We start from the raw sequence: 27881 nt of genomic DNA, 5'->3' as shown, positions 1-27881 counted from the left end.
TTTTTTGTTAATAATAATAATAGATTACAACTCCATAAGGAATCCAACGTGATCTCTCACTTATGGCAACAACATAACCGTGAAAATAATAATAACACACTATTTTAATTAAACAATGACAGTTAAAGTCCAAACTTAGTGTCCGTTCCGTTCTTCACTTTCCAGGCCCCCCTACAACTACAACTTTTCATTTTATAAATTCCCTAAATCCCCTACCTCTTCAATCTACCCTTCCTTCTTCATCTTAATTAATAATTACTACAGAGACATGAAGCTTGGGATTTCCATTTTCATTCTTCTTTTTCTACCTTTAGTCCTTCTAGCAAAAGCAGATGATGGGTTTGTAAGAACTAAAGGGCAACAACTGATTCTCAATGGAACTCCATTTTACGCCAATGGGTTCAATGCCTATTGGTTAATGTACTTCGCTTCAGACCCATCACAGAAACCCAAAGTCTCCTCTGCTTTTCAACAAGCCGTCGATCACGGTCTCTCCATCGGAAGAACTTGGGCCTTCAACGATGGCGGATATAGCCCCTTGCAGTATTCTCCAGGACAATACAATGAGAAGATGTTCCAGGTTTTTTTTTTTTTTTTTTTTTTTTTTTTTTTTTTTGTATTTGCTCTGTTTTTCATTTTTTGTTAAGTGAGAAATGGGTTTTTGTTAGGGATTGGATTTTGTGGTAGCGGAAGCAAGGAAATATGGGATGAAACTGATACTGAGTTTGGTGAATAATTATGAAAGTATGGGAGGGAAAAAACAGTACGTGGAATGGGCGAGAAGCCAGGGGCAGGCTATTTCTTCTGAGGATGAGTTCTTCACTAATCCTGTTGTGAAAGGGTTCTACAAGAACCATATTAAGGTAAAAAAAAATCAGAATGCCTAATCAAATTTTAAGTTGTGATTTCTAAACTTTTCATTCTGGAATTTTTCTGCTTTGAAATGGGGTTGTGAATGATTTAACGTTTATGCACTGAGGTTGTGAGGGATTGGCTGGTGAAAAGTGAGAAATGGAGTGGTTGGAGTTTCGGAGAAGAAAGAAGGGTGGTTGGGGATGGGAATTAGGTCATCTACAAAAGAGAGTAACTATGGAAAATAATTTATTTTTACCTTTTTCGATGAGTTTTTCTGAAACGATTTCCATTGGTGGACGTCCTTGTTGTTACCTTTTTAATCATTACGTTGAAGATTGAGCTTACCCTAATTTTATTTTCAACTGATTGAAACATAAAGGTGAAATTTTGTATCTTTCTTAAAGAAAAGTAAAAAAAAATTTGCCTCAAGACTTCGTTGTGTGGGTAATAAGTTCATGCTTTTATTGGGTCGGGTTTAAATTTCTTTTAAAAAGAAATCCACTTGGCCTTTAATCTCAATATTTAAAATACTTTATTAGTTGAATTTGCTGACATTTATCATTTGTTTTTATATATGTAATATTTTAGTGTCAAAAGTGATTTTATTTACGTTGTTGACCAAATTGCTCCTTATAGGGAGCTACTAGTTAAAAGTCGATATTGTGACTTTATTGTGATTTCCACCTTTTATGGAACCTTTTTGAAGCCTTTTTCTTTTTTTTTTTTTTTCTTTTTTTCAAACTTGACAGGTAATAAATTGAATTAATAGAAATTGGTATGACATTCAAGGATAAATTGCATTTGCCTTATAGTGCCCTTCTTTGCACCCATTACCATACCTATCAAATTGCAAGCTATGCAGACTCTTTTATACTCAATATGGAAAAGAAAGCCATGATTTATAAATAGTGATAATTTTGTTTGAAAAATACTTTAAAATGTATATAGAGCATCTTGACAAGAGTCAATAGCATTACTGGAGTAGCTTATAAGGATGATCCAACAATAATGGCTTGGGAACTTATGAACGAGGTGAGGTGCCCTTCAGATCCTTCAGGAAACACCATTCAGGTTCTCTCTACAAATTCCCTCCCTTCTTCTCTGCTCTTAATTTCAATCTCACTCATTTGAAAACAAATTTTAAGTAAGATTTGAATTGACTTTTTAAATGTTCAAATAAGTGTTCATAAAATATTTAGAAAATCGATCCAAATGGACATTTAACGTAGGTTTGGTTATTTTAAGTTGACATAGCTTAAAAAATTGTATGAATGAATTGAAATGATGGGCAGGCGTGGATTAAAGAAATGGCATCATATTTGAAATCAATAGATGGGAAACACCTATTAGAAGCTGGTTTAGAAGGTTTCTATGGGCAATCAAAGTATCAATGGAATCCAAACTTTCAAGTGGGAACAGATTTCATTGCAAACAATCAAATACCTGAAATTGACTTTGCTACTGTCCATTCATATCCTGACCAATGGTAAAAAGAAAATTCCCCTATTTGGTTCTTTTTGGGATCTTTATTCTCCAACTAGCTAAAATGAAATGGGTGATTTCTACTTATGTTGTAGGTTATCTGGTTCTAGTTATGAGAATCAGCTCTCATTCCTCAACACTTGGCTTAATGATCACATCCAAGATGCACAGAACATTCTGCATAAGCCTGTTCTTTTTGCTGAGTTTGGAAAATCTATAAAGTATTCTGGCGCTGATCAAAGGGATCAGCTTTTCAATGCTGTTTACTCTGCTGTGTATTCGTCTGCTCGAGGGGGTGGTGCAGCCATCGGTGGAATGTTCTGGCAACTTCTAGTTGAAGGGATGGATTCTTTTCGAGATGGGTATGAAGTGGTACTAAGCGAGAGCCCCTCGACTGCAAATTTGATCACCCAGGAGTCTAGAAGGCTGATTCACATCAGAAGGATGTATGCCAAACTCAGAAACATTGAGAAGTGGAAGAGAGCAAAGGAGATGAAAAAGGCACAGTGGGAGGCCTCAAGGGGGGGCAACAATAGTCCTGGAAATTAAGTAAAAATAGAGCTGAAAATAGAAATGCCAAGCAAATATTAACAACTTAATATAACTTGTGAGTTTTAAGAGAGTAACTCTTTCACAGAGATGAGATTTGCTCATCCAAGAAGCTAATGTCAAATGGCTTTGAAAATTGTTCTCTTATGATATAAGGAGTTGTTATTACTCAGGATGGAAATGTGTTGCCTTCCTACTTTTTACATATATGAAAAGAAACTAGTATTTTACATTAAGGGAAGTTATACGCTATTACTCGTTGCCGAGCATTGTAGGTTGAAAGCCTCTAGCAATTGCTTCCTTTCAACTCTCAGCTATCTCTTGACCTGAATGAGAGGCTGCCTTTGGATTTTAAATAATGGTTCCATCTTTTATTGTTGCATTCTTCAACGTGACTGTGATACCGGACCTTATATAAAAACCTTCTTCTGGTCTATCTGCTTCTTGAACGTCCTGAAAAGTTAATAAGTACACTTCTTAAGCATAGGCACTATAATCAAATAACATTATGCGCTTATTTGGTTTAAATTGAGGTTGCAAATTCTTAGAAGGTGGTCAAATTTTGGGCTAAACTTGTGTAACTTGTGCTTAAAAAGTCAAATTGATGTTTGAAAAACATGTGGCTTTTCTCATCCCGAACTGTTAATCCTACGAATTACGTGAACTCAATATATGAACCGGCAATTGAAATCCACCCAGGTTATAAACCCAGGAACCAAACCCAAGTATTTACTGTTTATTTCTTTGCACATACGAATCATCGTAAATAGAACAGTTTGAACCTTGTAAACTCAATGTATTTAAAAAGTTTTTGCAATAACCAATTTAAAACTATTGGCCAAACATCCCTTGCAAGTACAAAAATTATACTTACATCAGTATTTGCAATAACCACATTTCTTCCGATCTTGGCATTCTTGTCAATTATGCAATTCCTGCAGAGAAGTTACAGACCATCACAAACAAGACCAAACGCCCGAACAAATAATTTGTAGGTTAATGAGTCGTATGATAAAGTGACGGTTATATTAAACTAATAAAAGATTGCACATAGCTTTTACTCTTTATTGGTAGCTGAATATTACCTGATTTTGGTGTTCTCTCCAATGCCAATTGGGATCTTTCCTTCAGCAAGGAGAGATGCAATTTCAGATTCCGTCTGGTAGTAGTCCGCACCCATCATCATGGTATCCTATAATGCAAAACCAACAAATTCAAATATGATTTTAGCTTTTTTCAAGAGATGCGGCAACAGCTAGTAACAAACATCTATTACGTATTTCAATTTGGATTGATCCATCTACTATTAGGAATCAGCACGACGGACTCTCTAACACAAATAAAAAGAGTTTAATCTGTGGACAAAAATTGCAGCATCTACAAAGCCAGCTTCTGCAACTGCATTTAGCCTTCTTGTACTTCCCTATGGGATAGGATGAAAGTCCAAAAGAAAATTATGGCTCACCTTAAGCTCCACACCATACTCCAGTCGAGAGCGCACGCCAACAATAGAGTGTTCAACAGTACACTCTCGGAGGAAGCAACCGTGGGAGATAATTGCATCTACAATCTGCATACAGATTCATTTAAGACACAAGAACAAAGCAGATGATGCAGAAAGAAAACTCAAGTTTGATGTCTTACCCTGCATTTTTCAACTTTAGAAGGGGGCAAGAATCTAGGTGAGGTATAAAATGGAGTCTTGGGATCATAGAACTCAAATTTTGGGGGCTGCATGAAAGACGCAACAAACCATCAGCTAGTGTAAATAATAGTGTTTGGAGAAAGACCTTGCTTGATTACACTTGATCATCTATTGTTTCTGATTAGTGGGAGGGGTTTGGTTGAAATTTTCACAGTGCTGTTAAGGTACTTGATATGGATTAAGGGTGGTATCTTATCAGTACTTCAGGAGAATATGAGCAGAAGTAAGTAATATAAGAGCTTATCATCTATGTAGATATCTAACTAAATGAATAAATAAGCATGAAAGCTGAAAATATTGGTGTAAGATGTTTCTTGATCCCATAAAACGGAAAGAAAGGAGACCATCGACGGCCTGAGACACAATTGCTTGTATGATGGGATACATACCTGCTCCGTTAGTGCTAAGTTGGCATCAAAAAATGATTTTACTGTTCCAATGTCCTCCCAGTAGTCATTGAATAGATATGCCTACAACAATATGGATGCATTGGGAAACTTAGTTGTGGTATTGTCGAAAGTCTTCCTTTTCTGAACTCAAGCATATAAAGGAAAATGATAGACTAAAATTCTCAAAACGGATCTCACTTGAACTTTGTAGTCTTTAACAGCCGCAGGAATAATTTCTGAGCCAAAGTCATTGCACGCAGGATAACTCCATGTCAAAAGCTTTAATAGAAGATCTGTTCTGAATATGTAGACTCCCATTGAAGCAATATAAGGATTTTTTCTAGCATCTTCATCTGAAAGTCCTAGAACTGTAGTGTCAACTTGCTGCAGTACAATATATGATGGATACAAAACAAAATCAGACAACGATACAGGGCACTATAAGGAACAGGAGCCAATAAATACATTTACGCTAATAACACAACCAAACAAATAAAAAAGAGAGAAAACAAAAGAAGTTCAAGAAAATAACTAATTGCATCAATGCTACCAACCATTGCTTCCAGGTCAGATCCCTTTGGTTTCTCTGAAAAATGTATAATACGTCCTGTATCATCTATTTTCATGAGACCGTAATCTGATGCTCGGCTGCATAATAACAAAACATTAATCAAAATCTAAATTTTTAAGGAAATAAAGAATAAGATTATGGTTTCCATGCACTTTATCTATGAAAATAAGGATTAAAATGGATGCCTACCTATCATCCATGGGTATGCATGAAACAGTAATATCTGCATTTGTGTCAATATGTCTCTGCAAGTACAAAGCCATCAGAAAGTCTCATTGAATCACAAACAAATATGCAAAACACTACAAATACAATTACAAACTAGTCAGTTTAACATTATACCTGCACAAAATCCATGTAGTCCATCCGGTAAAGGTGATCGCCAGACAAAATTAGAGTGTGCTCAACATTTTTGGTCTTAGCATCCTGCACAGACCCAATGGACAAATGTTCATTACAATTAAAAAAATTCACTGAAGATTCTAATCATACTCAGTAGATTTTATGCACCCACCTCAAATAACCATATAAATTGCCTGACAGCATCAGCAGTTCCTTGGAACCATTTTTTTCCAGTTTCACCCGAAGTCTGAGTGGCAGCTAGAACCTGTTTCTCAAACATGAATCCAGAAATTGAGTATAAGAAAGCTTCCTGTTTCCTAGAACTTGCCGTATGTCTGATTAACACAATTACTAAGCTGGGTCAGATTGCAACAATGGAAAGAACATTCATCATACCTCCACGAATCCATCGCCAAAATTGACTCCATTACCAAAATTATAAATACGAGCAAGGTGACGATTGAGAGAAAATGAGTTAAACTGCGTTAGGACGAATATCTTTTCGATGCCACTATTGATGCAGTTACTCATGGGTATGTCGATCAACCTATAACAACCTCCAATAGGAACCTGCAAGCAAATATTATTTACTTAAATTCGTGCACTAACTCTTTCTCCTAGATTAGATCAATAGCTTCTGTTATCTACTATCGAATTATCCTTCTCTTAGCAATTTGGTAGAGTTGGTTACCGCTGGTTTGGCTCGCTGACTGGTAAGAGGAAACAAACGAGTTCCAGCACCTCCACCCAGTATAATAGAAGCAACCTTTTTCGGATCAGCTCTTGGAGCTTCAAATATAGGGGCCTGTAAAGTCTGAGAGAGAAAATTTGAAGTCAAAATTCATGTAAAAGTTCATATACTTTTGAACAACAAAGTACAAAACCCATTTACCGTTGTTTCCTCATTAACTTCTGACATGAGAACAGAATAAGCAACTCCGGGTGCAAGCTTCCTAGCCCTGCTAGAAGAAGAAGAATCAGAATTGTTCCGCGAGGAGGCATTCCTCTGTATCTGTTTCCACCTTCCGTTTCTTCCAAGACTACTGTCTCCCCAAAACCCAAAGCATTGATTCTTAACACACTGACTACTGATTCTAAATGGCATCGTATTGGGGTTCAAGGCGACACCAAAGGAATCCATTGGTGAAATGAAGTGACCCAAAAACGGGGTAGATCAGTGGGAAACCTAAGAAGAAGGAGCGAGAGAAATGTAGAATGAAGAGTGTAGGAGGGAAGAAGAAAGGCGGGAATGGGAGAAAGATGAAAGATCGAGTGAAGGAGAAGATGAATGTGAAAGGTATGGAAATTAGCGTGATTAAATTATTTGGGTTTGGGGAGCCATGGAAAAGTCTGGCGATCTTGATTTTTTTCTCATGAGAGGGCCGCTTTGGGAGTTGAACACGGCGGCAATAAGAGTGTTTCGCAAACGGGATGGGACCGACTCTTTCAGCTTCTCTCTTGGCCTTGGCCTCTACTACTCGTTTCTTTCTAACTAATAAATTAAATAAAAAGATTAATAATAAAGATATTTTTAGTTGTACGCAAAAGTAATAATAATAATAATAATAATAATAATAATACCCTTTTTTTATTTCTTTATTTTTATTTTTTGAAAAGCAGTTCCTTCTTATTATAATCAAAGATGTGTATATTGGAGTTGTGCTTGATTCCAATGTTGCATTAAAATACAAGACTATGATTGACCCTCTCGAGATTTGTTTTTTGTTCTTTTCTATTTTAGTTCATGAATTTTCTCTAGAAAATATTTTTGAAGTTATAAAAGAATATTAGCACTCTATCAAAATTTGTTATATATTATGTATTCTTTAGGCAGTTTAGTTTACTTTTGTTATAAACCCAAAAGTGGTTCTAATTTAAATGCATCTTTTGTTTTATAATTGTTGTCAATATTTACGTGTATTGAGTAGCTTTTATAGGACAATCATTAGCTCTATTTCATTATGTAGAAGAAACTTGAATTTATAAGTTTTTATTTTTATTTGTACTGCTATTGTATTTATAAATGTTTTTTAAATGCCCCTAAGTGCTTATTATAACTTTAACTTATATTTTCTTTTTTTTTTAAAATTATTTACTATTTACGTTAGCTTACAAAATTGTGTTGGGTTGAAATAACACAATGTAACCTTGATATTTGTGCTCTTATTTTACTTTTGTAAAAAGATACCTTTACCATCATTTCAAATAAGTATACCTTTTTGACATTCTATAAACAATTTTTAAAAGTATAATTATAGACTTTCATTTGCAATATTAAACTAAATGTGAGATTTAAAATGATGTGATAATGACCCTAAAAAATTAAAAATGATGGACTTGAAGGTTCACAACACCATTTTAAGTTTTAATTTTTATTTTAGAACCTTCATTTTAAATTAAGCTTAGACCAATTCAGAATAATATATTTACAGTATTTTAAACAAAATGCAAAATTGTAAGGATATATATATTTTTTTTTGGTAATTTACACTGTTTGTTTCACAATAATATTCACATATTACAAAAGTGAGGAAAAGAAAAGTTAATTCATAATTAATAAATGCCATTAATGTATATTCTGCTATATTAACTATGTAGGGTGTTTTTGATTTCCCATAATTAACTTAACAATTGTGTTATTAATATTAGGGTTGCAGGTTGGAATCTGGCATTTATTTGGAATGTAATATTAGTAAGAAAAAAGAAAAAGGAATAACGTTTGAGTTTGGTGTTTTTAGGGATGTGTTATAATTTTGTTCATGTATTTTAAAGAGGGAATTTAATTGATGTAATTTATTTTATGTGAATTTGGTTAATTATTTAAATTGATGGAAAGACATTAAAGAAAATAAAATGGAAAAAACTTAATTCGATTGAATTTGTTATTATTAAAAAAAAAGAAAAAAGGTTGATGGGCACATATTTGAGGGTTAATATTTATTCATCACTAAAAGAAAAACACGTGATCATCCCCAAATCAGAATCTGCATCTCCTCAAACACTCATCGGGATATGCATGAACTCTCTCTTTTTCTCTTTCTTTTTCTTTTCTTACATCATCAACTTTATGGTTCATAAGGTTTTAGAAATTTGCCCCTCTCATTTTTTCATTTATTATTTTTATGCCTTTTCTAATTTAAATGTACTATAATCTACTCTTTCTAGTTTTTTTCTTTTCTTCTTCTTCTTCTTCCTTTTTTTTTTTTAAAATAAGGGCAACGGTTTATAACTAAAATTAAATTAATTTACTTTAACCTTAGAAATGTTTTTCCAAAAATATAACAAATCGACCAAATATTTACACTATATATAACAATTTCAAAAATGGAAAAAGTTCACACACATAATAGAAAATACAAAAAATATTCGTCAACCACGTTGTCAACAACGCTCCTAATATATTAGGTATACGATCGTTTAGATTTGACTATTATTTGGTACACGATCATTTAGATTAACGATTTATTATTTCAATTTTATCATTTAATTTGGTTATACGATCGTTTAGATTTGTTTACACTATCGATCGTTTAAATTTAGCTACCCCAAATTTAAATGATTTTTTTTTTTTCAAAATTTGGTTTGACTAAAGGAATTTTTTTAAGATTCTTTTAGTACACGATCGTTTAGATTTGGTTAAACGATTTTTTTTGAATTCTTTGGTACACAATTGTTTAGATTTCTCTACACGATGGTTTATGTTTTTTACACGATTGTTTAGATTTGGCTACTCCAATCTAAACAATTTTTTTTAAAGATTCTTTATGCGCGATGTTTTAGATTTGGTTATAACCTAAAAAAAAGAGAAAAAAGAAAGAAGATGGAAACAAATCCCAGAACAAAAAAGAAATCAGATTTGATTACTCAAACCTAAACAACATAAAAAACAAAAGAAATTGCAAGAGAATAAAGACAAAAAGTCAAACTTGGAATATTCAAAAATTGTTTAACTTCATGGTTTTAGCGAAGAAGAGAAGAAAGATGGAAAGACAAAAGAATATTTAAAAAATAGCTAATTTTATGAGTTTTGTTATTCAAATCGTAAATATTTTAATAATTTATTATATTTATCCAAATTAACTTAATTCTAATATTATTTCAATATTGACCAATTATACCATATAATTGAAACCGACTTTAATTAATTGTTTTATGTTTGCTAAGGGAGTAATTTGGTAGAGTAAATTATCTTTGTAATTTTTTTAAATATTGTCATATACTTCATTGTTTAAAATCTAATTCTTATATTTATATTTAGAATCTAATTCTTACATTTATATTTGAAATCTAACTCTTATATTTAGAACTTATTTGTAGGTAATTATTTTGCGTAATTGGTTTTTGTTATATTTTATTTAATTGATTGTTATAATTTATTGATATGAATATCGATTAATTTGATATTGTGTTTAAATTAAAAGGCTTGATAATTGATTGATCAGAGGAAAACTTACATAAATGTAATAAAACTTTAAATTATTTACGGCCCGTGTAATAAAGTTCATAAATTTAGCCATTTTTTAAATATTTCAAGTTTGCCCTTTCATCTTTCTTTTATTTCTTGCGATTCGTTTTCCTCTTGTTATTTCGTCTTCTCGTCTTCACTTGTGATTTCATCTTTCTTCTTTTCCCTTTTTGTTTTCTGCGATTTCTTTCCATCATATTTCTTGTTTTTCAATTCTTTATTTATGTCGTTTAATCTTTCCATCGTTTTTCTTCTTTTCCTCTTCGATTTCTTTCCATCATCTTTCTACTTTTCCTCTTCTTTTTTTGACTGCGATTTCTTTCCATCATTTTTATTTTTTCTTATGCGTTTACATTTGGGTAACCAAATCTAAACAACTATGTATAAGACTGTGTACAACAAAATAGAAGATCGTGTATAAAGAATCTTGAAAAAAAATCATTTAGATTGGAGTAGCCAAATGTAAATGATCGTGTAAAAAAATAAAAGATTGTGTATAAAAAATCTTGAAAAAAAATCATTTAAATTGGAGTAGCAAAATGTCACCAATAGTAAACGATCATGTAAAAAAAAATAAAAGATCGTGTATAAAAAATCTTGAAAAAAAAATCATTTGGATTGGAGTAGCCAAATATAAATGATCGTGTAAAAAAAGTAAAAGATCGTCTAATAAATCTAAAAGATCGTGTAAAGAAATCTAAACGATCATGTACCAAAAAATTAAAAAAATCGTGTACCAATTTGTTTTTATAAAAAAAATCATTTAGATTTGAGTCCCCAAATCTAAACGATCGTGTAACAAAATTAAATGATGGAATTAAAAAAATAAATTGTAGCCATATCTAAACGATCGCGTAAAAATTATAGTCATATCTAAACGATCGCGTATAAATTATAATCATATCTAAACGATTGTGTTGTAGTCATATCTAAACGATTGCGTATATATTAGATCATATCTAAATGATCGTGTATATACTGAACCATATCTAAACGATCACGTATAAATTGTAGCCATATCTAAACGATCGCGTATCAAACAATAACCAAATCTAAACGATCCCAAATATATTATGCGCGCATTATTAACAGCGTGGTTGACGGGGCATTTTTGATATTTTACACGGTGGACCTCTGAGCTTTTTCTGTTCTTAAAATTGTTCTATAGAGCGTAAATATTTTGCTGCTTTTTTATATTTTTGAAAAGACCCTTTGATTAAATCCTTTCTCATTACGGTTAATTAATGATTTGGTTATGGAAGAGAAATTTGTATAGATATTATAAAAAAATTAAAACTATTTACAAAGTACAGTAAAAATGATTTAAATCGTCTATAGAGTATCTAATATATTTTGAAAAATTTTGTAAATAGTTTAATTTTTTAGGAGAATTTTTATGAATAGTACAGAAAAAAATAAAACTATCTATAAAATATATCAAAATTTTCAGATGAACCAGGATAGATTAGATGAATTTTGCTATATTTTGTAAATAATTTTAATATTTTGCTATTTAAAAAATTTCCAATTTTTTACTATATTTAGAAATATCTTTTTTTCTTTTAATTTATTGCCCAAGTGTTAAAATGATTGTATTAAATACTAACACTTTCAATCCCATAACATGATTATTGAAATGGTAACATATACTCAATAAATTTGACTATTATGCTCATAATTATTGTTATTGTATCGTATAAAATTATTATCTAAATCACATTTTAAAAATTTATTTCCTAAATATTAAAAATAATTGTATTAAATACTGATCATTTCAAATCTATAAAGATTGTAACACATATCCTTAATAAAACTAAGTATCGAGCTTAAATATTAAACAGAAAAAATTATGTTCGATTATTATCTTTAAATTAGGATCCTTGATAATTTATTGATCATTCTTTTTATTTATATTTTTATTAATTATTAATTATTAATTTATTTGTAAAAATATCCTTCAAATTAGGTAAATAATGAAGAATAATTTGTCATGCCCCACCCCAAGATCACTTCTTACAACAATGTGGAGATGTGATTGCCTAGCACTCAACCTGTATATCCTTGCGAGATAACATGATGAACACCTAGTAAGCGGGATAAACACAATAATCAATGTTAATGCGAGATAAGGACTCACTTTGAATTAACAATTATTTCATTGATATTTAACCAAAAGTACATTTAAAACAAGTATAAAGAGTTTCCACATAATAACATTACACAAGTCTCAAAGCAACACTTTGGCTCTACCCACACCTAACTCTACATGCTATATGCAAGTTAATAGTTGGCCGACGTTACTATCAAGATGATGCGACTTATGTATCGCATGCAGGCGATCAAGACAGTAAATCAAACATTGGATGTCCTCCGCTACCTGGAGGAAAATAAATAAAACATTTGAAAAATTAGAGTGTCTAGTTAGTGAGCTTTTTTCACCAACACATTTAATAAATAAATTTTCTCCATATAACGCATTTCAATTCTTTTTAAAAAGCCACATGATATAAATAAGTATGCGTTTCAATAGAAATATGGGTTCAAATTAGATCATTTCAATATGCTAGGGGATTTACACGTTTAAATCTCCTTGGCAAACATTTATAATTCATAAAGAAACTCATTTTCCTTGCAAATCGTTCATCATTTTATTCATATTGCATAGGAAAGCTTTTCACATAACGCGTTTTAAAGATCATAATGGAGAATCATTCTGCATGTTTAATTACATCTTTGTACCCTACTTAACTCAAGCGTTTACCACACTCTTTTCTAGGTTACGGTTGTGCAAAGTAATCTCAATGCAACAATAAATTCTCCATCATTTTCATTATGCATAACACATATTCCAATACCAGAACACTGCAAAGGACAACTTATACCATGACACAACAAAGTGTAACTTATACCAAATCACACAGCATGTATAAGACTAGGGGTGAAAAAAACCGACCCGACCCGATGACCCGACCCGACCCGATTCGGTTCGGTTTGGGTTGGATCGGTTAGTAACAACAATGTTACTGGACCGAACCGACCCGATTTAATTCGGTTCGGGTCGGGTCGGGTTTAAAATACCCGATTAGGTCAATAATTCATTTCCTCTCCTCTTCGATTCTTCTTCAGTCTTCAGCGTCTGGCGTCTTCCTCCTCTTCAAAAACCATTTTGTTCCATCGTTTGGCGTCGTCTGCATCAGCGTCGGCATCTATCTCTTCGTGTTCATCGGCGTCGGCATCTCTTCGTCTTCATCACTTCGCCACTCTATCGTCATCGCCTGTAAGTTCCACACTGACCCATATATTGCTTTATCTTTCTGTCTGTCCCTTTCTCCTTATTATCATCTCTTTAATTTTTAAATTACAGCTTGTATTATTTTGGGTTTTTTTTCTGTTTATTTGGGATTATTGCCATCTGGGTTCTTGTTTATGATGGATTATATTCAATTTTCGCATAGCTAGATTGTTGAACAAAGCATAGCTAGATTTGGGGCTTTGGGGGATTTGGGGCGGATTCCCTTTTTTTTTTTTCTTTCTTTTTGGGTGTGTTGGCGTTAATGAGGAGAGCGTCAGTTGCCTGCCAAGTTCCGAGTCCGAGGGAGGGGATGTTAGCTCCAGTATTCAAGGGGAAAAAGGAGATGTGAGATAACAATAGATTATTTGCAAAAAGGGGAAAAAGGAATGTTAGCTCCAGTATTCAAAAAAAAAGACAACCACGCGGTGCAACTTGCAAACTATAACTCAAATTGTTCTTTGCAATCTTATTTTCCACTTTTTCTTTTCCTTGTAAAAATAGATTAAAAACAATTACAAAATGACTTGAAATCTTGAAGTAATGTTGAAATGGGAGGGAGGGGGTGGCTGAAGAAAATTGTAAAGTCATGGTTGAAAAATGCTGAGGGATGAATGATGAAATGATTGAAATGTTTTAATTAAATAAGTCTGAAAATTATATACACCTAATTTTTCTACGATTTAGAATCCGGTAATATCCATTGAACAATAAAAAAATTCATCGAACGGCGGTGATCACTAAGACAACAGCCGCATATTAAAAGGATTGTTGACTGTTTAATTGATCAATTAAAAGTTGATGATCCTAACTATTCTCATAGTCGACGGATGTTTATGTCATTATTATGTTTGTATGCTTCAAACTTCAAACCAAAAGCCCTGGAAGTTAAACATGCTAAACAAAAATTGAAGTTAACCACTCCACTGCCCTGGAAGTCATTCTTGAGGCTGCAGTCTTTCAATTTCAATATATATATATATATATATATATATATATATATGTTTTAGTCTCTACTTCGTGTTCCGTTGTTACTTTGTTCATCAGTATTTTGTTTCATTTCATGCTTTGCATGATTATTTTATCAATGTGTTGGTCATGTATGATTATTATTATTTTTTTTTTCAAAACAGAAACGAACATTTAGAGATGTGAAAATTTAGGAACTAATGGGAAAGAGTAACTAGAAGAACTTGAGTATTGCCTTTAGAGTACTGCCTATATATAAACTTAAGTAGTTTATATAATAACATTTAGAGTACTGCCTTTCTTTGTTTCTTTCTCTTTTACAGTACTGGTAAGCTTTTCCTTAATTTTCTATGTGTTTTGGTTGATGATTATTAGGATGACTTCATTCTCGGTAGACGAGACTTCAAATCAGAGTTGTTCTAGTCCAGTGTTAGGAAAAAGAAAACCGGTTAAACCACCATCATCGGTATGGGAACATTTTATAAAAGTAGAAGGATGTGATCCTAAATATCCTAGGGCTGCTTGTAAACATTGTGGGGCTTCATATGCTTGTGATTCCAAAAGAAATGGTACCACTAATTTAAAAAGACATTTAGAGAAATGTAAGATGTATGTAAATCCATTGGAAGATAATGTTGAAGGAGAGGGAGATTCTGAAAGTAATTTGATGACTGCATCATTCACTCAAGAAAATTGTAGAAAAATGCTTGCTAGGATGGTTATCTTGGATGAATTGCCATTTAAGTTCGTAGAAAGTGAAGGGTTTCACCAATTTTGTCGGACATTAAATCCAAAGTTTGTGATTCCATCAAGAGTAACCGTTGCAAAAGATTGTTTTCAAATGTATATGAAGGAGAAAAAAAAGTTAAAAAATGCATTAACTCGAAGTGGCCAAAGAGTTTGTTTAACAACGGATACGTGGACTTCTGTGCAAAATATTAATTATATGGTTATAACGGCTCATTTCATTGATGATGATTGGAACTTGCACAAAAGAATTTTGAACTTTTGTCAAGTAGCTAATCATAAAGGAGATACCATAGGTAGAGCCATTGAAAAGTGCTTAGAAGGTTGGGGTATTGATAGGCTCTTTACTGTAACGGTTGATAATGCGAGTTCAAATGATGTAGCCATTGCCTACTTGGTTAAAAAGTTTAAAGGCAGAAATGGGTTGGTGTTGGATGGTGAATTTATTCACATTAGATGTTGTGCTCATATTCTTAATTTAATTGTTAGTGATGCCTTAAAAGATTTGCATGTGTCTATCATTCGAATCAGAAATGCTGTGAAGTATGTTAGGTCATCTCCTGCTAGATTGCAAATATTTAAAGATTTTGCTAAAGAAGATAAGATGTCAACAAAAAATTGTCTTACAATGGATGTTCCGACACGATGGAATTCTACTTTTACTATGTTGGATGGAGCAATTAAGTGTCAAAAGACTTTTGAAAGATTGGAGGAGCATGACCCTAGTTATTTGCCAAAGGATGATATTCCTACTACTGAAGATTGGGATAATGCCAAAGTGTTTGTAAAGTTCCTAAAGACTTTTTCAGAGGTAACAATGAAGTTTTCTGCATCTATGTCTGTGACTTCAAATATATTTTTTCATGAACTTTGTTTGATCCAAGAAATAATTCGTGAATACTCATCGTATGAGAATGCATTATTGAGTCAAATGACATTAAGCATGCAGACAAAATTCAACAAGTATTGGGGTATAACTACAAGTGAGAAGACCAATTTATTATTGTATGTTTCTGTAGTTCTTGACCCTAGGTACAAGCTAGCTTATGTGAATTATTGTTTTAATGAATTTTTGGAGGAAGATTGTGCAAAAATATGGACAAATAAGGTTGAAGAAGCATTTCGTCGATTGTGTGATGATTATTATATGAGAATGTCAAAAGAAAAATATTCGCAAACACAATCATGTACACCTATCGAAGGATTTGGCTTTCAAAGTCAAAGTGAAATACCTTCTATCTCATCTAGTGGATCTTACAAGGCACGTGCTACTGTTCATGATAGATTTAAACAAAGTAACAAAACATGTCTAGATGATGCTAAAACAGAGGTGACTCGTTATCTGGATGAGGCTCGTATAGATTGTATGGGCGATGAATATTTAGATTTGCTAACTTGGTGGAAGGTGAATGCCTCTCGATTTAAGATCATTAGCCAAGTAGCTAGGGACATCTACAGTATTCCTATATCAACTGTGCCTTCTGAGTCCGCCTTTAGCACTGGAGGACGGGTGTTAGATTCTTTTCGAAGTTCTTTAACTCCTCAAACTGCAGAGGCACTCATTTGTGCTCAGAATTGGATTCAGTCTAAACCTTTGGATGACATGACTGAAGAAATTGACGGGGCTGAAGAAATTGATGAAGGTAATATTCTTTTTGAAGTACGCATTTAAAATTTTCAATTATCCCATATAAGCTAACTGTTTGTCATTTTGATCTAGAATTCATAAACATAGGAAAGGAGATGGAAGCTGCATTTGAGAATTTGAATAATGACTCTATGGTTTAAATCCTTACTCTCAAATCTTTATTTACATTTTTTTAAAATTATTAACTTATTAAATATCGAATCTTGTTTTTTTAGAGTCTTGAAGCTCAATGATGGAAGCACTTTGGGTTATACGAACAAGGTGGTCTCGTGAAGATGTTCATTAATTCATACCTTCCCAATTGTAAACTTTGTTCATGAGGTTCCTTGGTTAACCTTCTTTATATAAAAGAAACAAAAGAAGGGCTGAGAGATTATTGGTTGTTTGTTTGTTTTGTTTTTTGTTTTAGTTGATTTCATGGTGGTTTCGTTGAACCGGTAACTTACTGATTTTCTTGTTCTTGTCATCTTCATCAAGTTTTTTTGACCAATTTGTTGGTTTGGTTTTTATTGTCTTCCATGCGTTTGTAAAAGTTCCCCAGTGTTTTTCAAAATTCCTTTGTTATCTTTTATACTCTCTACTTTCAATCTATCTGAAACATGGATTTAGCGAATGCGGGCGAGGTTGGCAAGGCTCCGGTGGCTAATCAAGTAGCTGATGTTGTTTCTGCTAAATCTAGCAATACCCAAGAGAATGAATTGGGTTCAAAGTTGGGGACAGGAAGCAAAAGCAATAGGGATATGGTATTTCAAAGGTATATTTACAGATCCTGGATCACATTTTGTCAGGTTCTGCTTCTTTATTCGTAATTGTCAAAGTCCTTAAGTTCACTACTTGAATATTTGAGGCTAATGTAATTTCCAGAAGTTCTATACAAATCTTTAATCTTATTTTTTTGTCCTTCTCATGACAATTCTTGGATATCTTATTTTGTGTAATCTACGTTGGCATATATATCTTATTTTGATATCTTATTATTTTGTCCTTCTTTATTCGTAATTGTGTAATCTTATTTTCCCTTTTTAGCTCAATGCATCTAAAAGCCCATTCCAACGGACGTATGCTGCCCAGGTGTGACTACTATTCTGATTTATGCTTACGGCTTCGTTACATCTTGGAATCTTGCTTTTAGCCTGCTTATGGATTTTATTTATAAATTGAAAGCTCTGATACTAACAAATAACAGCACCAGCACATAATTGCCGTAAATGGACTGTACTACTAGCCTATTAAGGTTTTGGTAATATGGCAAATGCCAGAATGAATTGCCTGGAGACTCAGGTTACCTTGGACTCTGAGTATTTTATGCTTATAACTATTTTTCTAATCTATTATGTATAATCTATATTGAATGCAATGATATCAAGTTGTTGGCTTTCGTAGATATAAAAATAAGTTTTATTGGGTTGATGGTTATACTAAAAAGCAGTTTCATTGTAGAATACATATCATGGTTATCTCTCTCGGATGTTGTAGAAGTCATGCATCATCACTTGCCTCTAAAATGTATTGGGTGATCTGAAAATAAATGACTGACATTTGGTTTTCTCCACACTATTTTTGCAGACTGTGCCTGCTTGCCAAAATCTCTACAAGAACTCCTTCACGTATCACTGTCTCCAATATGATAAGACTTTACCTTTTGATGACGCAGTTGAATTTCTAGGTGGCCTTTCTTTATATTCTCCCAAATGAACTATATTTGCTAATTCATTTATTAAGTTAGTCCATGTGTTGCAACATTCTTCATTCAAATGTGACTTTAATAAGCAATGCAGATTAGTCTTTCCCTGGGTTGTTACTTCAATGCAATATAAGATGACACTGAACAAATGACTTTTGGTTAAGAACGTGTCATTAGCTTTCTATCATTCACTTATTCCAAAAGTCTAACTTTCCTGATATTGCTTGTGATTTTCAGAGCAATGTGAAAGAGACAAGGCTCGGGTTCTGGTGCACTGCATGTCAGGAAAAAATAGGTTTGAATTAGTTGTATTTGTTATCCTTTCCCATATGCTTAAATAAAGCTGGAACTGTGCAATTATGTATTCCCAGTCGACTGGGCATCAAAAGAAAAAATGGTCATATGACAGAAGTTTAGATTTGTTTAACCATCCTCTCTAATAGGTTACACTTATTTATTGCAGGTCTCCAGCTATTGTTATAGCATTCTTGATGAAATGTAAAGGTTGGAGACTTGCTCAGGGTTATCAATGGGTGAAAGAACGGAGGCCGTCTGTTGAGTTAACTGAATGTAAGTATATCACACATTATCCTGAATTTTCTGTCTTCTTTTCAAATACGAAAATTTTCTGCCATTCAATTCTCCCTAAATTTGTGAATAATTCAGTCTAATGCCCGTTCCTTGGTTTACAAGGTGCCATAAGATGACTTAGTAATTACTTGAACTTAGTAATTTGCAGTCGGCAGAAGATGGCTTATAACTATTTTATGCTTTCAGGTTGGTGAGTTTTTTCATCTAGCTCAAAGCATAGCTGCAGCTCATCAAAGAGAACTGGAAGTGCAGCAAAACGGGGAAGGATATATTGACACTCCCTTATTATTGGAACAAGTATGTTTTTGTTGTCTTAGTATCGTGTGAGCATTTTTTGTGTTCTTTTGAGTAGTAGCTGGGACTTTGTTGTGTCTTGTAGGAAATGACAACCGATCCAACGAAACAAGTTAAACTAGGATATATCAGTGGTCTAGTTCCGAGGGAAAAGTCAATGGCTTTCAAAGCGTGGTGGCCCTGTTTCATTCCTACAGATTCACCCTTCTCCAGCAAAGTCTGGTACTCCTCCAGCAAAGCCTGATAGGCATGATGTACTCAGAAGATCACACCCTTTATTGCTGATTGTTGCAGGAGAAGAAAGCAAGGATGTAGCTATGGGACAAAACCATAGTCCTATGGGCGTCCACCCAGGAAGTTGTGTCAACTCTCACAATGCTGTTCAGTTTTACTCCCTTAAGTCTCACTCTTATGTGCATGTTTTGAGATTCAGATCTGCTGTTTGTATGGTTAGATGCAGTTCTCAGATAGTGGCCGTGGGCCTGGCTACACAAGTAAGGACCAAAATGAATGACAACTATGGATATAGAATTGATTTCATGGTAACATCTTCTTGATGAGTATGTACTAACATAGGGAAAATGCACTTACAAAAAGTTATGATGATCTACATTTCTATTCAAGTATTGTTCAAATGATGCACTCCCCGGAACATTTTCTCCCCCTTGTGAAATGGTAATCTGAATTAGTTTTCTAGTTTGGAAGTATGATATGAATTATTACATCAGTCAGTTGTAGGATCTATCTTATATAACTTCTTAGATAAGTGCTAAGGAAGGAGGAGGAAAAAAAAAAAAAAAAAAAAAAAAAAAAAAAAAAAAGACCCGACCCGACCCGACCCATTCGGCCCAACCGGAATGTGGGTTGGGTCGGGTCGGGTCGGGTTTCAGAATCAACCGTACATTTCGGGTCGGGTCGGTTTTGAAGAAAACCCGACCCGACCCGACCCAATTACACCCCTGTATAAGACATCTCATACCATATCACACAGCAAGTATAAGGCATCATGTTACAGATCACACACAACAAGAAATAGGGCATCCCACACGATAACACACAACATGTATAAGACATCTCATACCATATCACACAACAAGAAATAGGGCATCCCACACGATAAGACACAATGGTAATTCATTTAGTTTGAAACCATTTTTAGAGAAACCACATTCATAATCAAATAATCTCCTTCCCGTCGGAGCTCTTGGCCAACTCTTGAGAAATCCAAGCTCGAGGTACTTTGAAACCAATTTGCAAGTTCTTCCGTTCTTTAAGTAATTACCAGGTAAAATAAGTTTCTTAATCTTGTCGGATTTCTTTTATTTATATGCTTTTCCGGTGAGACTATCCATGTCAAAATGATTACCTATGTCCGGCGGTGAGCATCACCCAATGTCAGCTCACCACGTAGCTTCTGTCACCTTCCTATCCCAAACCCAATGAGTGGCAAAAGTCAAATGATCAGAAGACTGAGTTTTATTACATAAGGATGACTTCAACTACTTCAAGGGAAAGAAAACTCTCAACGTCTTCCATCTCATCGTGTAGCTCTTTCTTTACACGTAATTAGAATGCCTTAAACAACTTATATCGTAAACCTTCCAATCACCAATTCTCATCACGTAGTTTAGGGTCTCACATAATGATTATGTTAACAACTGATGTAATTGTAACATATAGATTTATTGTCTGAATATTAAAAATCATTGTATTAAATTCTAACAATCTCAACATTCAATTTAAATGTAGGTGAATAGAGATACTAATAATCCGCATGAATTTGAATGACACATTATGCATGAATAATTCCTAAATTAATAATATAGTTGGAGGCAAAAAGAGTTTGAGAATAAAAGAACGCGAATGAACATGATTTTGCAAACATATACACAACCCACAACTTTAAAACAAAAATCATTGGATATTTAAGTTTTGTATATATATTTCTTTAATAAACCGTTATTTTTCATTAAAAATAGTCAAACTCTGGTATAATTAATTAATTAATTAAAATATAAGTGTCCATTTCATTATTGTCGTTAAAAATTGTTCACTTATTGTCGTTAAAAATTGTTCATTTTATTGTATCATATATATAATCGCTAAAAAAACTTCGTCTAATCTAACTTTTTCACACTCAAAGCATTCACACTAGTTTTTAGTATCATGCAAACATATTCAATTACAAATATATTATTGAAGAATTACGAAGGGACATAAATCTATTTACCTTTCAATAAGTCAATTGAATTTTTTTTGACAAAATTTCAAAAGTTTAAAAAGTAAACATAAGAATGTATTACCATACCATGGTTATCATAAATGTCAATTTGAATTAGTTTTAACTATATATATACTTCATTACTTTTTATCTAGATGTCAATATATAATTAAGGTAAAAAGAATATTCACGTGCAATCCACGTGGCAATAAACTAGTGATTCTAAATACTCCTTATATTCATTTTATTATTAGTTGACTTAATGGAAAAATAACGTAACACTTGACTTATTGATTTAATTACGGTGACATGAAAATATAATGAGTTAGGTCAAATATATTATTTTTATATCTTCTTTTTTTTTAAGACGGTCTTTTTAGTCTCCTCCCCACAGTTTCTTCTATTTTCTTTGACATAATCTTCATTCTCAAATATCAACTTCAATAATGTGATGTAATGTACATCTGTTGTTCTTTGAGTCTAAGAAACGCGTCAAAGATAAAACCATGAAAATTTGCACAAGGAAATTTGTTTTACAATAAATTTGCTCTGCAAATCACATCCATTTGACCTAACCGAATCAGAGATAAGGGATTGTGAAGGCCTTTGAAGAAACTGGAAGTGAAGGATTGCAATTGAAGATTAAGAATGAATAGTTCTTAAGAAGGGAGGGAGAGATTTTTGAAGTTAATGGGCAGTAGCTACCCGAGGATGCTTAACAGCGGGTGAGGAAGGAGGAGGAAGAAGATGGAAATTTAAAGTAAGGAGGAGATGAAAAGTGGAAGTGTAATTTAACCAATCTTAAAACCTGTGACTTAGGCCGTAAACTTTGCAAGTTTTTAGTTTAATTAATTACCAAAAGAAACATAGTCAACAATAATGTTTAGAAAGAATGAAATAAATGGTATGCCCCAGGGGAGAGAGAGAGAGAGAGAGAGGTTATACTCAATCTATTAGAAAGAAGAAAAATAAAAAGTTAGGTGTACAGGGCTTAGCTGAGTTGGTGACACGTGTGATGCAATTTTTTCCCTGACCCTTGATGTGAACGTTAGTTGAATGCTGTCCATACACGTGGCATTCTAGTTGTATGGGTTAATGAGGAGCTTCTACAAATTTTGGGAATGTCTTTGTTGGTTTTGCTTAGATTGGTTCTAGTCATCTGACAAGTCAGCATCGATAAGGACAATGGTATAAATGTGATTCAAATAAGTCATTCCAACTAATCATACTGTTTGATTGATGAGCTAAATAATAACTAATTAGAATTTTTGGAATCAAAATAATATTAAAAAACCTAAATAATCAAAACAGCCAAATATATTAGAGTATAGAAAAAGAATGGATTTTGTATTACAAATCTAATTCCTAACCATCAAATTTGTTGGATACTTTTAATAATATTTTAATTTATATTATTTAAAGAGCTAATTCATCCTTTTTATTTAATAGAAAATTAGATGTAGTAGTATCTCATATTTTATTCGACAATACACAGATTCTATCATAATTATTTGTCTTTTATTTGTCTTTTTCATTTTTTATGTTTTCTCTTTTTTTATTCTAATAGAGATGGAGAGATGTTTTATAGCATACAAACAAGTGGGAATTGGAGTAGGAGTTTTAATTGTTATACGAAATCTCTTATTGAAGTGCCTAATAACTCAAGCCACCAAACACCCTATAGTTTTGGAGTGAAAAAAATCAAAATGAATTTATGGTTAGTCATAGTCTTATATTCCAAAATGGGCTGTCATACTTGGAAGAAATAGATGGACAGAAATGACTAATTTTAAAATCCCTATTCTACTAACTTTGATTAGTTCTCAGTCTTATCAAAAAAAAAAAAAAAAAAAAAAAAACTTTTGGTTAGTCAAAAGAAGAATACTTTTAAAAAAAAAATTAAAAAAAGAAAGAAAAACATGTAAGCACAAATGTGTTATATATGTTTATTTATAAAGAAATTCAACTAATTATTCAGTCCAATCTAGTTGGAATATGGTTAAAAGTCTTTGCAAATAAAATTCAAATCTTGATCTTTCATATTCGCTCAGCTAAAGAACAGCACCCTTTATGGTTTGGCGTTGGAGGTTCAATCCTTTGTCGTCTCCTCTCAAGTTATGTTTTTTTGTGGTGTTTATGTTTGACCTGTTAATTACTTATTGTCTTACACATGTCATAAGTTCTTCTGATTAGATCTGTATTTGTTGGTTAGGATCTCTAAAAAAAAGTATAGGATGTTCTTTGTGCATGATTGGTTTTCTTATTTGAAGAGACTTGTATGTTTGACTCTAATTAATTTCTTTCGTAAATTTGTTTTTTTAAACTAAAAAATGACATTCATCTGGTATATTAGAGTAAATAAGAAAGAAACTAAAAAACAAATGTTATGCAATAAAAATATCAAATTATGTATAATTTAATGGTTTAACCAATTCCAATATTGACCTACGCAAAATATATAGGTAATTTTGAATTAGAGTAATTATAAGATATTGTTTGATTATATACCTTATATGTCATCTATATTTATGTTGCATCATCGTATTGTATATAGAAAAAAAAAATAAGATATACGCATATTGTACCGTAAACAATGTCACAAAATAATTTAAATATAACATTTGAAAAATCAAAATCCAAGATATGTTCTCTAAACAGTAGTTCAACACCTGTTATGTTGGAACTGAGTCATAGACGTCGTATATTTTTTTTCTATCACCAAAATTAATTTTGAATGATTAAAATCATGGTTTAAAGTAAATTTAAAAATGTTGAAAGTAATTTTAACTATTTTAAAACTAATCTGAAGGTCCTTAGAAAAACCATTATGGAACATACTATAACTAAGCAAGAAAAAGGTGTAAAATAGTGGTTTTGTGAAAAAATTGTTACTACCAAATGTTACTTGTTGTTGGAACGTGGAAAAACAACTGTTTTGAAAACAAAAATTGACCCGACCACAATGTTAAATCACCTATGTCGATGCTCTCCAAAGTTAACACAACATCCCAATTCAAGCGTCGCAAAATGAAAACACTGAAAAATATGTTCAGAAAATAGAGATCTAGAGAAAAAGGCCCGTAAGAAGAAGAAAATAAACTTATACCTCTTCCAAAAGTGAAGAGCTCTTAATCGAATAACTAAAACTAAAAAGCGAAAATAATCTTTAGGATTAATCACCAACAATCAATTCTTGGAATTAATTTTAAATGGTAACAAAACATTTTTCCAATTTCTTTTATTTTGCTATGTTAGTTATTTCCAACAAAAATCTAAAACATAAGAAAAATAAGGTAAAATGTAATCTTTTAGCGAACAAAAGGACAATGAAATTCGATATATATTTGGTGTATTCAATTTTTAATCAAATGAAAGTGCAACACAAAAGGATATTTGGGCTTGATGACTGTTGGTTGTTACGTTACACCTTTTCCAATGGACACATTATCTTCTTCTTCTTCCAAAGGGCCATGTGGATTGCTATACCACACACTTACAGCTTCTTCAACTCAAGTTTTCCTGAGGTCATTGCCTGCAATTGACTTCTCTCCTCTCTACCAACAAATTTCTTTATCATTTGGAACCTCCCCCATCAAAAGTTTGATACTGATACCACTAATACTAGTTCTACATTTTAAAAAAATTACAAACATAAGCAAAATTTATTATCTTCTATCAATGGTATGTAAATTTTGGTGAATTGCTAGACTTCGCAATATTTATAACTTTCTAAAAATATTGTTATAGACGCTACCGATGGTTTGCAATTTGGATCGAGAAGCAGGCTTCCACCAGAAAATGACATTGGGCCCATATTTTCATAGGTCAAGGCCCAACATTAGCAAAGCCCAAAAAGGAAAAAAAAAGAAAAAGAAAAAAGAAATGAGTGATTGGAGACGCGACAAGGCCTTGAAGAAGAGCTCATCTCCCTCTTATCCTCACTCACCACAAGCAAACGCAGCAATGGCGCTCAACCTAACAAATTCCTTCCTTCAACTTCAACGGCCAATTTCCTCGGCCGTTGCACCGCCCAAGCACAAGGTACTTTCACGTTTCACCCTTCTCTTCACTCCTCAATTTTCCAAGACGCTGATTATTCATTTCCGTTCGCCCCCAATTTTTGCACAATTTCCAGGAATCTGGAGCTAGAAGTCACCGGCCGGTGGTGACCTGCCGGAAAAAGGATCTGCACCCCCAATTTTACGAGGATGCTAAGGTTTATTGCAACGGAGAATTAGTTATGACGACCGGCGGGACCCAGAAAGAGTATTCAGTGGACGTGTGGTCGGGAAACCATCCGTTCTATTTGGGAAGCCGATCCGCCCTGCTCGTCGACGCCGATCAGGTCGAGAAATTCCGCAAGAAATTCGGAGAGCTGTCGCAGTTGATGGAGATTCCTGTTCTTAAGGGCGAAATCATTCTGCCCTCAAAGCGTAAATCCGCAAAAGGGAAGAAGAAGTAGAAGATTCTGAAGATTTCAGTTGGGTTGGTAATCAGTTAAATTCCAAATGCATATTGAGATTTTTGGTTCTTTCAATTGCTTTATATATATCCTCCGTGTAATTTAGCAAAATCGACACTAATTTGTCTGAACCAAACGATTTGTTTCTTTGCCTCGCACTGCCTTTGCTAATTCTAAATGCTCAAACTGTTGATGAAGTTCTGAATGCACCAATGGATTAGTGTTTGGTGGGTGAGGAAATTCATGAAGGAAAGAAAGTTCGAGAAATTAGATCAGGAATTGATTGGTAACTGACCATTTTGGGCGTTTTACTGATTACGATATACTCTTGTTTTTAAATTCTCTTGATTGGATCTTTGGCTCATTGGGGGATTTCCTAGTTTTAAAATTGGTTGAAATATCATAAACTAACATGAAAAAGATGATGGTAAAGATACAAACTATTTGAAGGTTAAAAACAAAAGGGGGGGGGGGGGGGGGGGGGGCTCAAGATTAAAAACAAATCTCTCTCATCGAATTCTCTCATCATTTCACCCTAATCATAAATTTGCGTATGTTTTGTTTCTTCTTATACCTTTCTGCTCATAAAATATGAAGTTGAAAAAAATGAGTTATGAAAGTTGAAGCAGCTGAAGGTCGTAGAAAATATTAATTTATTTAGATTTTTTGGATGATGAATAAAATGGTCCACTTTTATGTGTGGTCTCACACATCTGCATGATGCTTAAGATAATCTGGTCATGGTTACAGAGCAGGTGTGTTAGAAATTGAAGCAATAGAAAAAATATTTCATCTGTAGAAGATCCACGAATGATGATGCTTAAGTTGATGCATACTCATTTGTTTCAAATATGGAGGAATGAATTTGAATAATTAATATTAAAATTAAAGTAGTAGTTATGCATAACTAAAGTGACAACCATTCTAACTGGTATAGGACTTGATTAGTTGAAGACATTAGAGATGATAGTTGGTTTTGGAACCAATGAAGAACCAAAACAAACCAATTCTATAAGGATGCCATTCAAACCAATCTCCAATTAAGAACAAAACCAATCGATTGATTTTATTTGGATCGGTTAATTATTTTAATTTTTATTTTCACTTTGTTTTAATCGGTCATTTTCGCTAATTTTAAATTAAGAGCTAATTTTAAATTAAAATTTGCTCTTACTTGCATTTTTTTTCTGGACACATTTTTTTTTTTTTAAATAAAAAGACGTACACGCACCATAATAATTGAACTTTATTTAAAAATCAAATATATATATGTGCTAAAAGAATACCGATGGAGACTTTATTTTCAAGGCTATATACATATCATTGGCTAAGTTCGATTTTGATTGATTTTTCTGATCTGAACCGAAACTTTTTGGTTTTCTCTAAATTCAAACCAACACGTCCAATTTTATATAAGTTAATTTGAATTGGTTTTGATTTTTGATTTTTTGGTTTGAATCGAACCCAAAAAAAGAAACAACACAACACACAATGTAAGGAACAAAGAACACATGGTTCCCTGCCCAAAAACCCTAAACCACTTTGAACGGCACAAAAAAATCTCAGTTTGAATATTCAGAGTAATCAATTAAGAACATACAAGAGCATCATTGACATG

At 32.8% G+C, this 27881-nt stretch overlaps 5 protein-coding genes and 1 long non-coding RNA gene across 6 annotated transcripts; 5 read left to right on the top strand and 1 right to left on the bottom strand.

The window, feature by feature from the left end:
- The first annotated feature begins 147 nt into the window (after positions 1-147).
- On the top strand, positions 148-3122 carry LOC103503926 (mannan endo-1,4-beta-mannosidase 7-like). The gene is made up of 5 exons (XM_008468317.3): positions 148-580; positions 669-863; positions 1804-1926; positions 2148-2341; positions 2433-3122. The coding sequence occupies exons 1-5, from the start codon at positions 269-271 to the stop codon at positions 2884-2886; spliced, it is 1278 nt and encodes a 425-aa protein (XP_008466539.3). The 5' UTR covers positions 148-268; the 3' UTR covers positions 2887-3122.
- Positions 2913-7349, bottom strand: MLF2 (myeloid leukemia factor 2). The gene is given in 21 exon segments (NM_001297486.1): positions 2913-3339; positions 3761-3821; positions 3972-4078; positions 4352-4456; positions 4531-4552; positions 4555-4561; positions 4563-4617; positions 4981-5061; positions 5179-5364; positions 5535-5628; positions 5741-5796; positions 5894-5977; positions 6066-6158; positions 6290-6370; positions 6372-6381; positions 6383-6386; positions 6388-6463; positions 6585-6707; positions 6786-6808; positions 6811-6846; positions 6848-7349. Coding segments are annotated over 21 exon segments (1557 nt in total). The 5' UTR covers positions 6999-7349; the 3' UTR covers positions 2913-3237.
- A 7474-nt stretch (positions 7350-14823) lies between these two features.
- LOC127148833 (zinc finger BED domain-containing protein RICESLEEPER 2-like) lies at positions 14824-17921 on the top strand. Its single transcript, XM_051083197.1, has 3 exons — positions 14824-17006; positions 17084-17145; positions 17227-17921. Exons 1-3 carry the CDS (start codon positions 14981-14983, stop codon positions 17242-17244), a joined length of 2106 nt encoding a protein of 701 aa, XP_050939154.1. The 5' UTR covers positions 14824-14980; the 3' UTR covers positions 17245-17921.
- Positions 17611-19393, top strand: LOC127148853 (protein-tyrosine-phosphatase IBR5-like). Its single transcript, XM_051083229.1, has 4 exons — positions 17611-17754; positions 18578-18677; positions 18933-18990; positions 19159-19393. The coding sequence occupies exons 1-4, from the start codon at positions 17611-17613 to the stop codon at positions 19364-19366; spliced, it is 510 nt and encodes a 169-aa protein (XP_050939186.1). The 3' UTR covers positions 19367-19393.
- A 34-nt stretch (positions 19394-19427) lies between these two features.
- LOC127148832 (uncharacterized) lies at positions 19428-20203 on the top strand. Its single transcript, XR_007819965.1, has 2 exons — positions 19428-19583; positions 19666-20203. It is a non-coding gene; the product is annotated as an uncharacterized LOC127148832 (long non-coding RNA).
- Positions 20204-25686: 5483 nt separating this feature from the next.
- Positions 25687-26460, top strand: LOC103503925 (50S ribosomal protein L31, chloroplastic). The gene is made up of 2 exons (XM_008468316.3): positions 25687-25842; positions 25937-26460. Exons 1-2 carry the CDS (start codon positions 25765-25767, stop codon positions 26261-26263), a joined length of 405 nt encoding a protein of 134 aa, XP_008466538.2. The 5' UTR covers positions 25687-25764; the 3' UTR covers positions 26264-26460.
- Positions 26461-27881: the final 1421 nt, after the last annotated feature.

This window comes from Cucumis melo, chromosome 4, assembly GCF_025177605.1.
Source record: "Cucumis melo cultivar AY chromosome 4, USDA_Cmelo_AY_1.0, whole genome shotgun sequence".
NCBI lineage: Eukaryota > Viridiplantae > Streptophyta > Magnoliopsida > Cucurbitales > Cucurbitaceae > Cucumis > Cucumis melo.
This window is presented reverse-complemented; position numbering and strand designations above follow the sequence as displayed.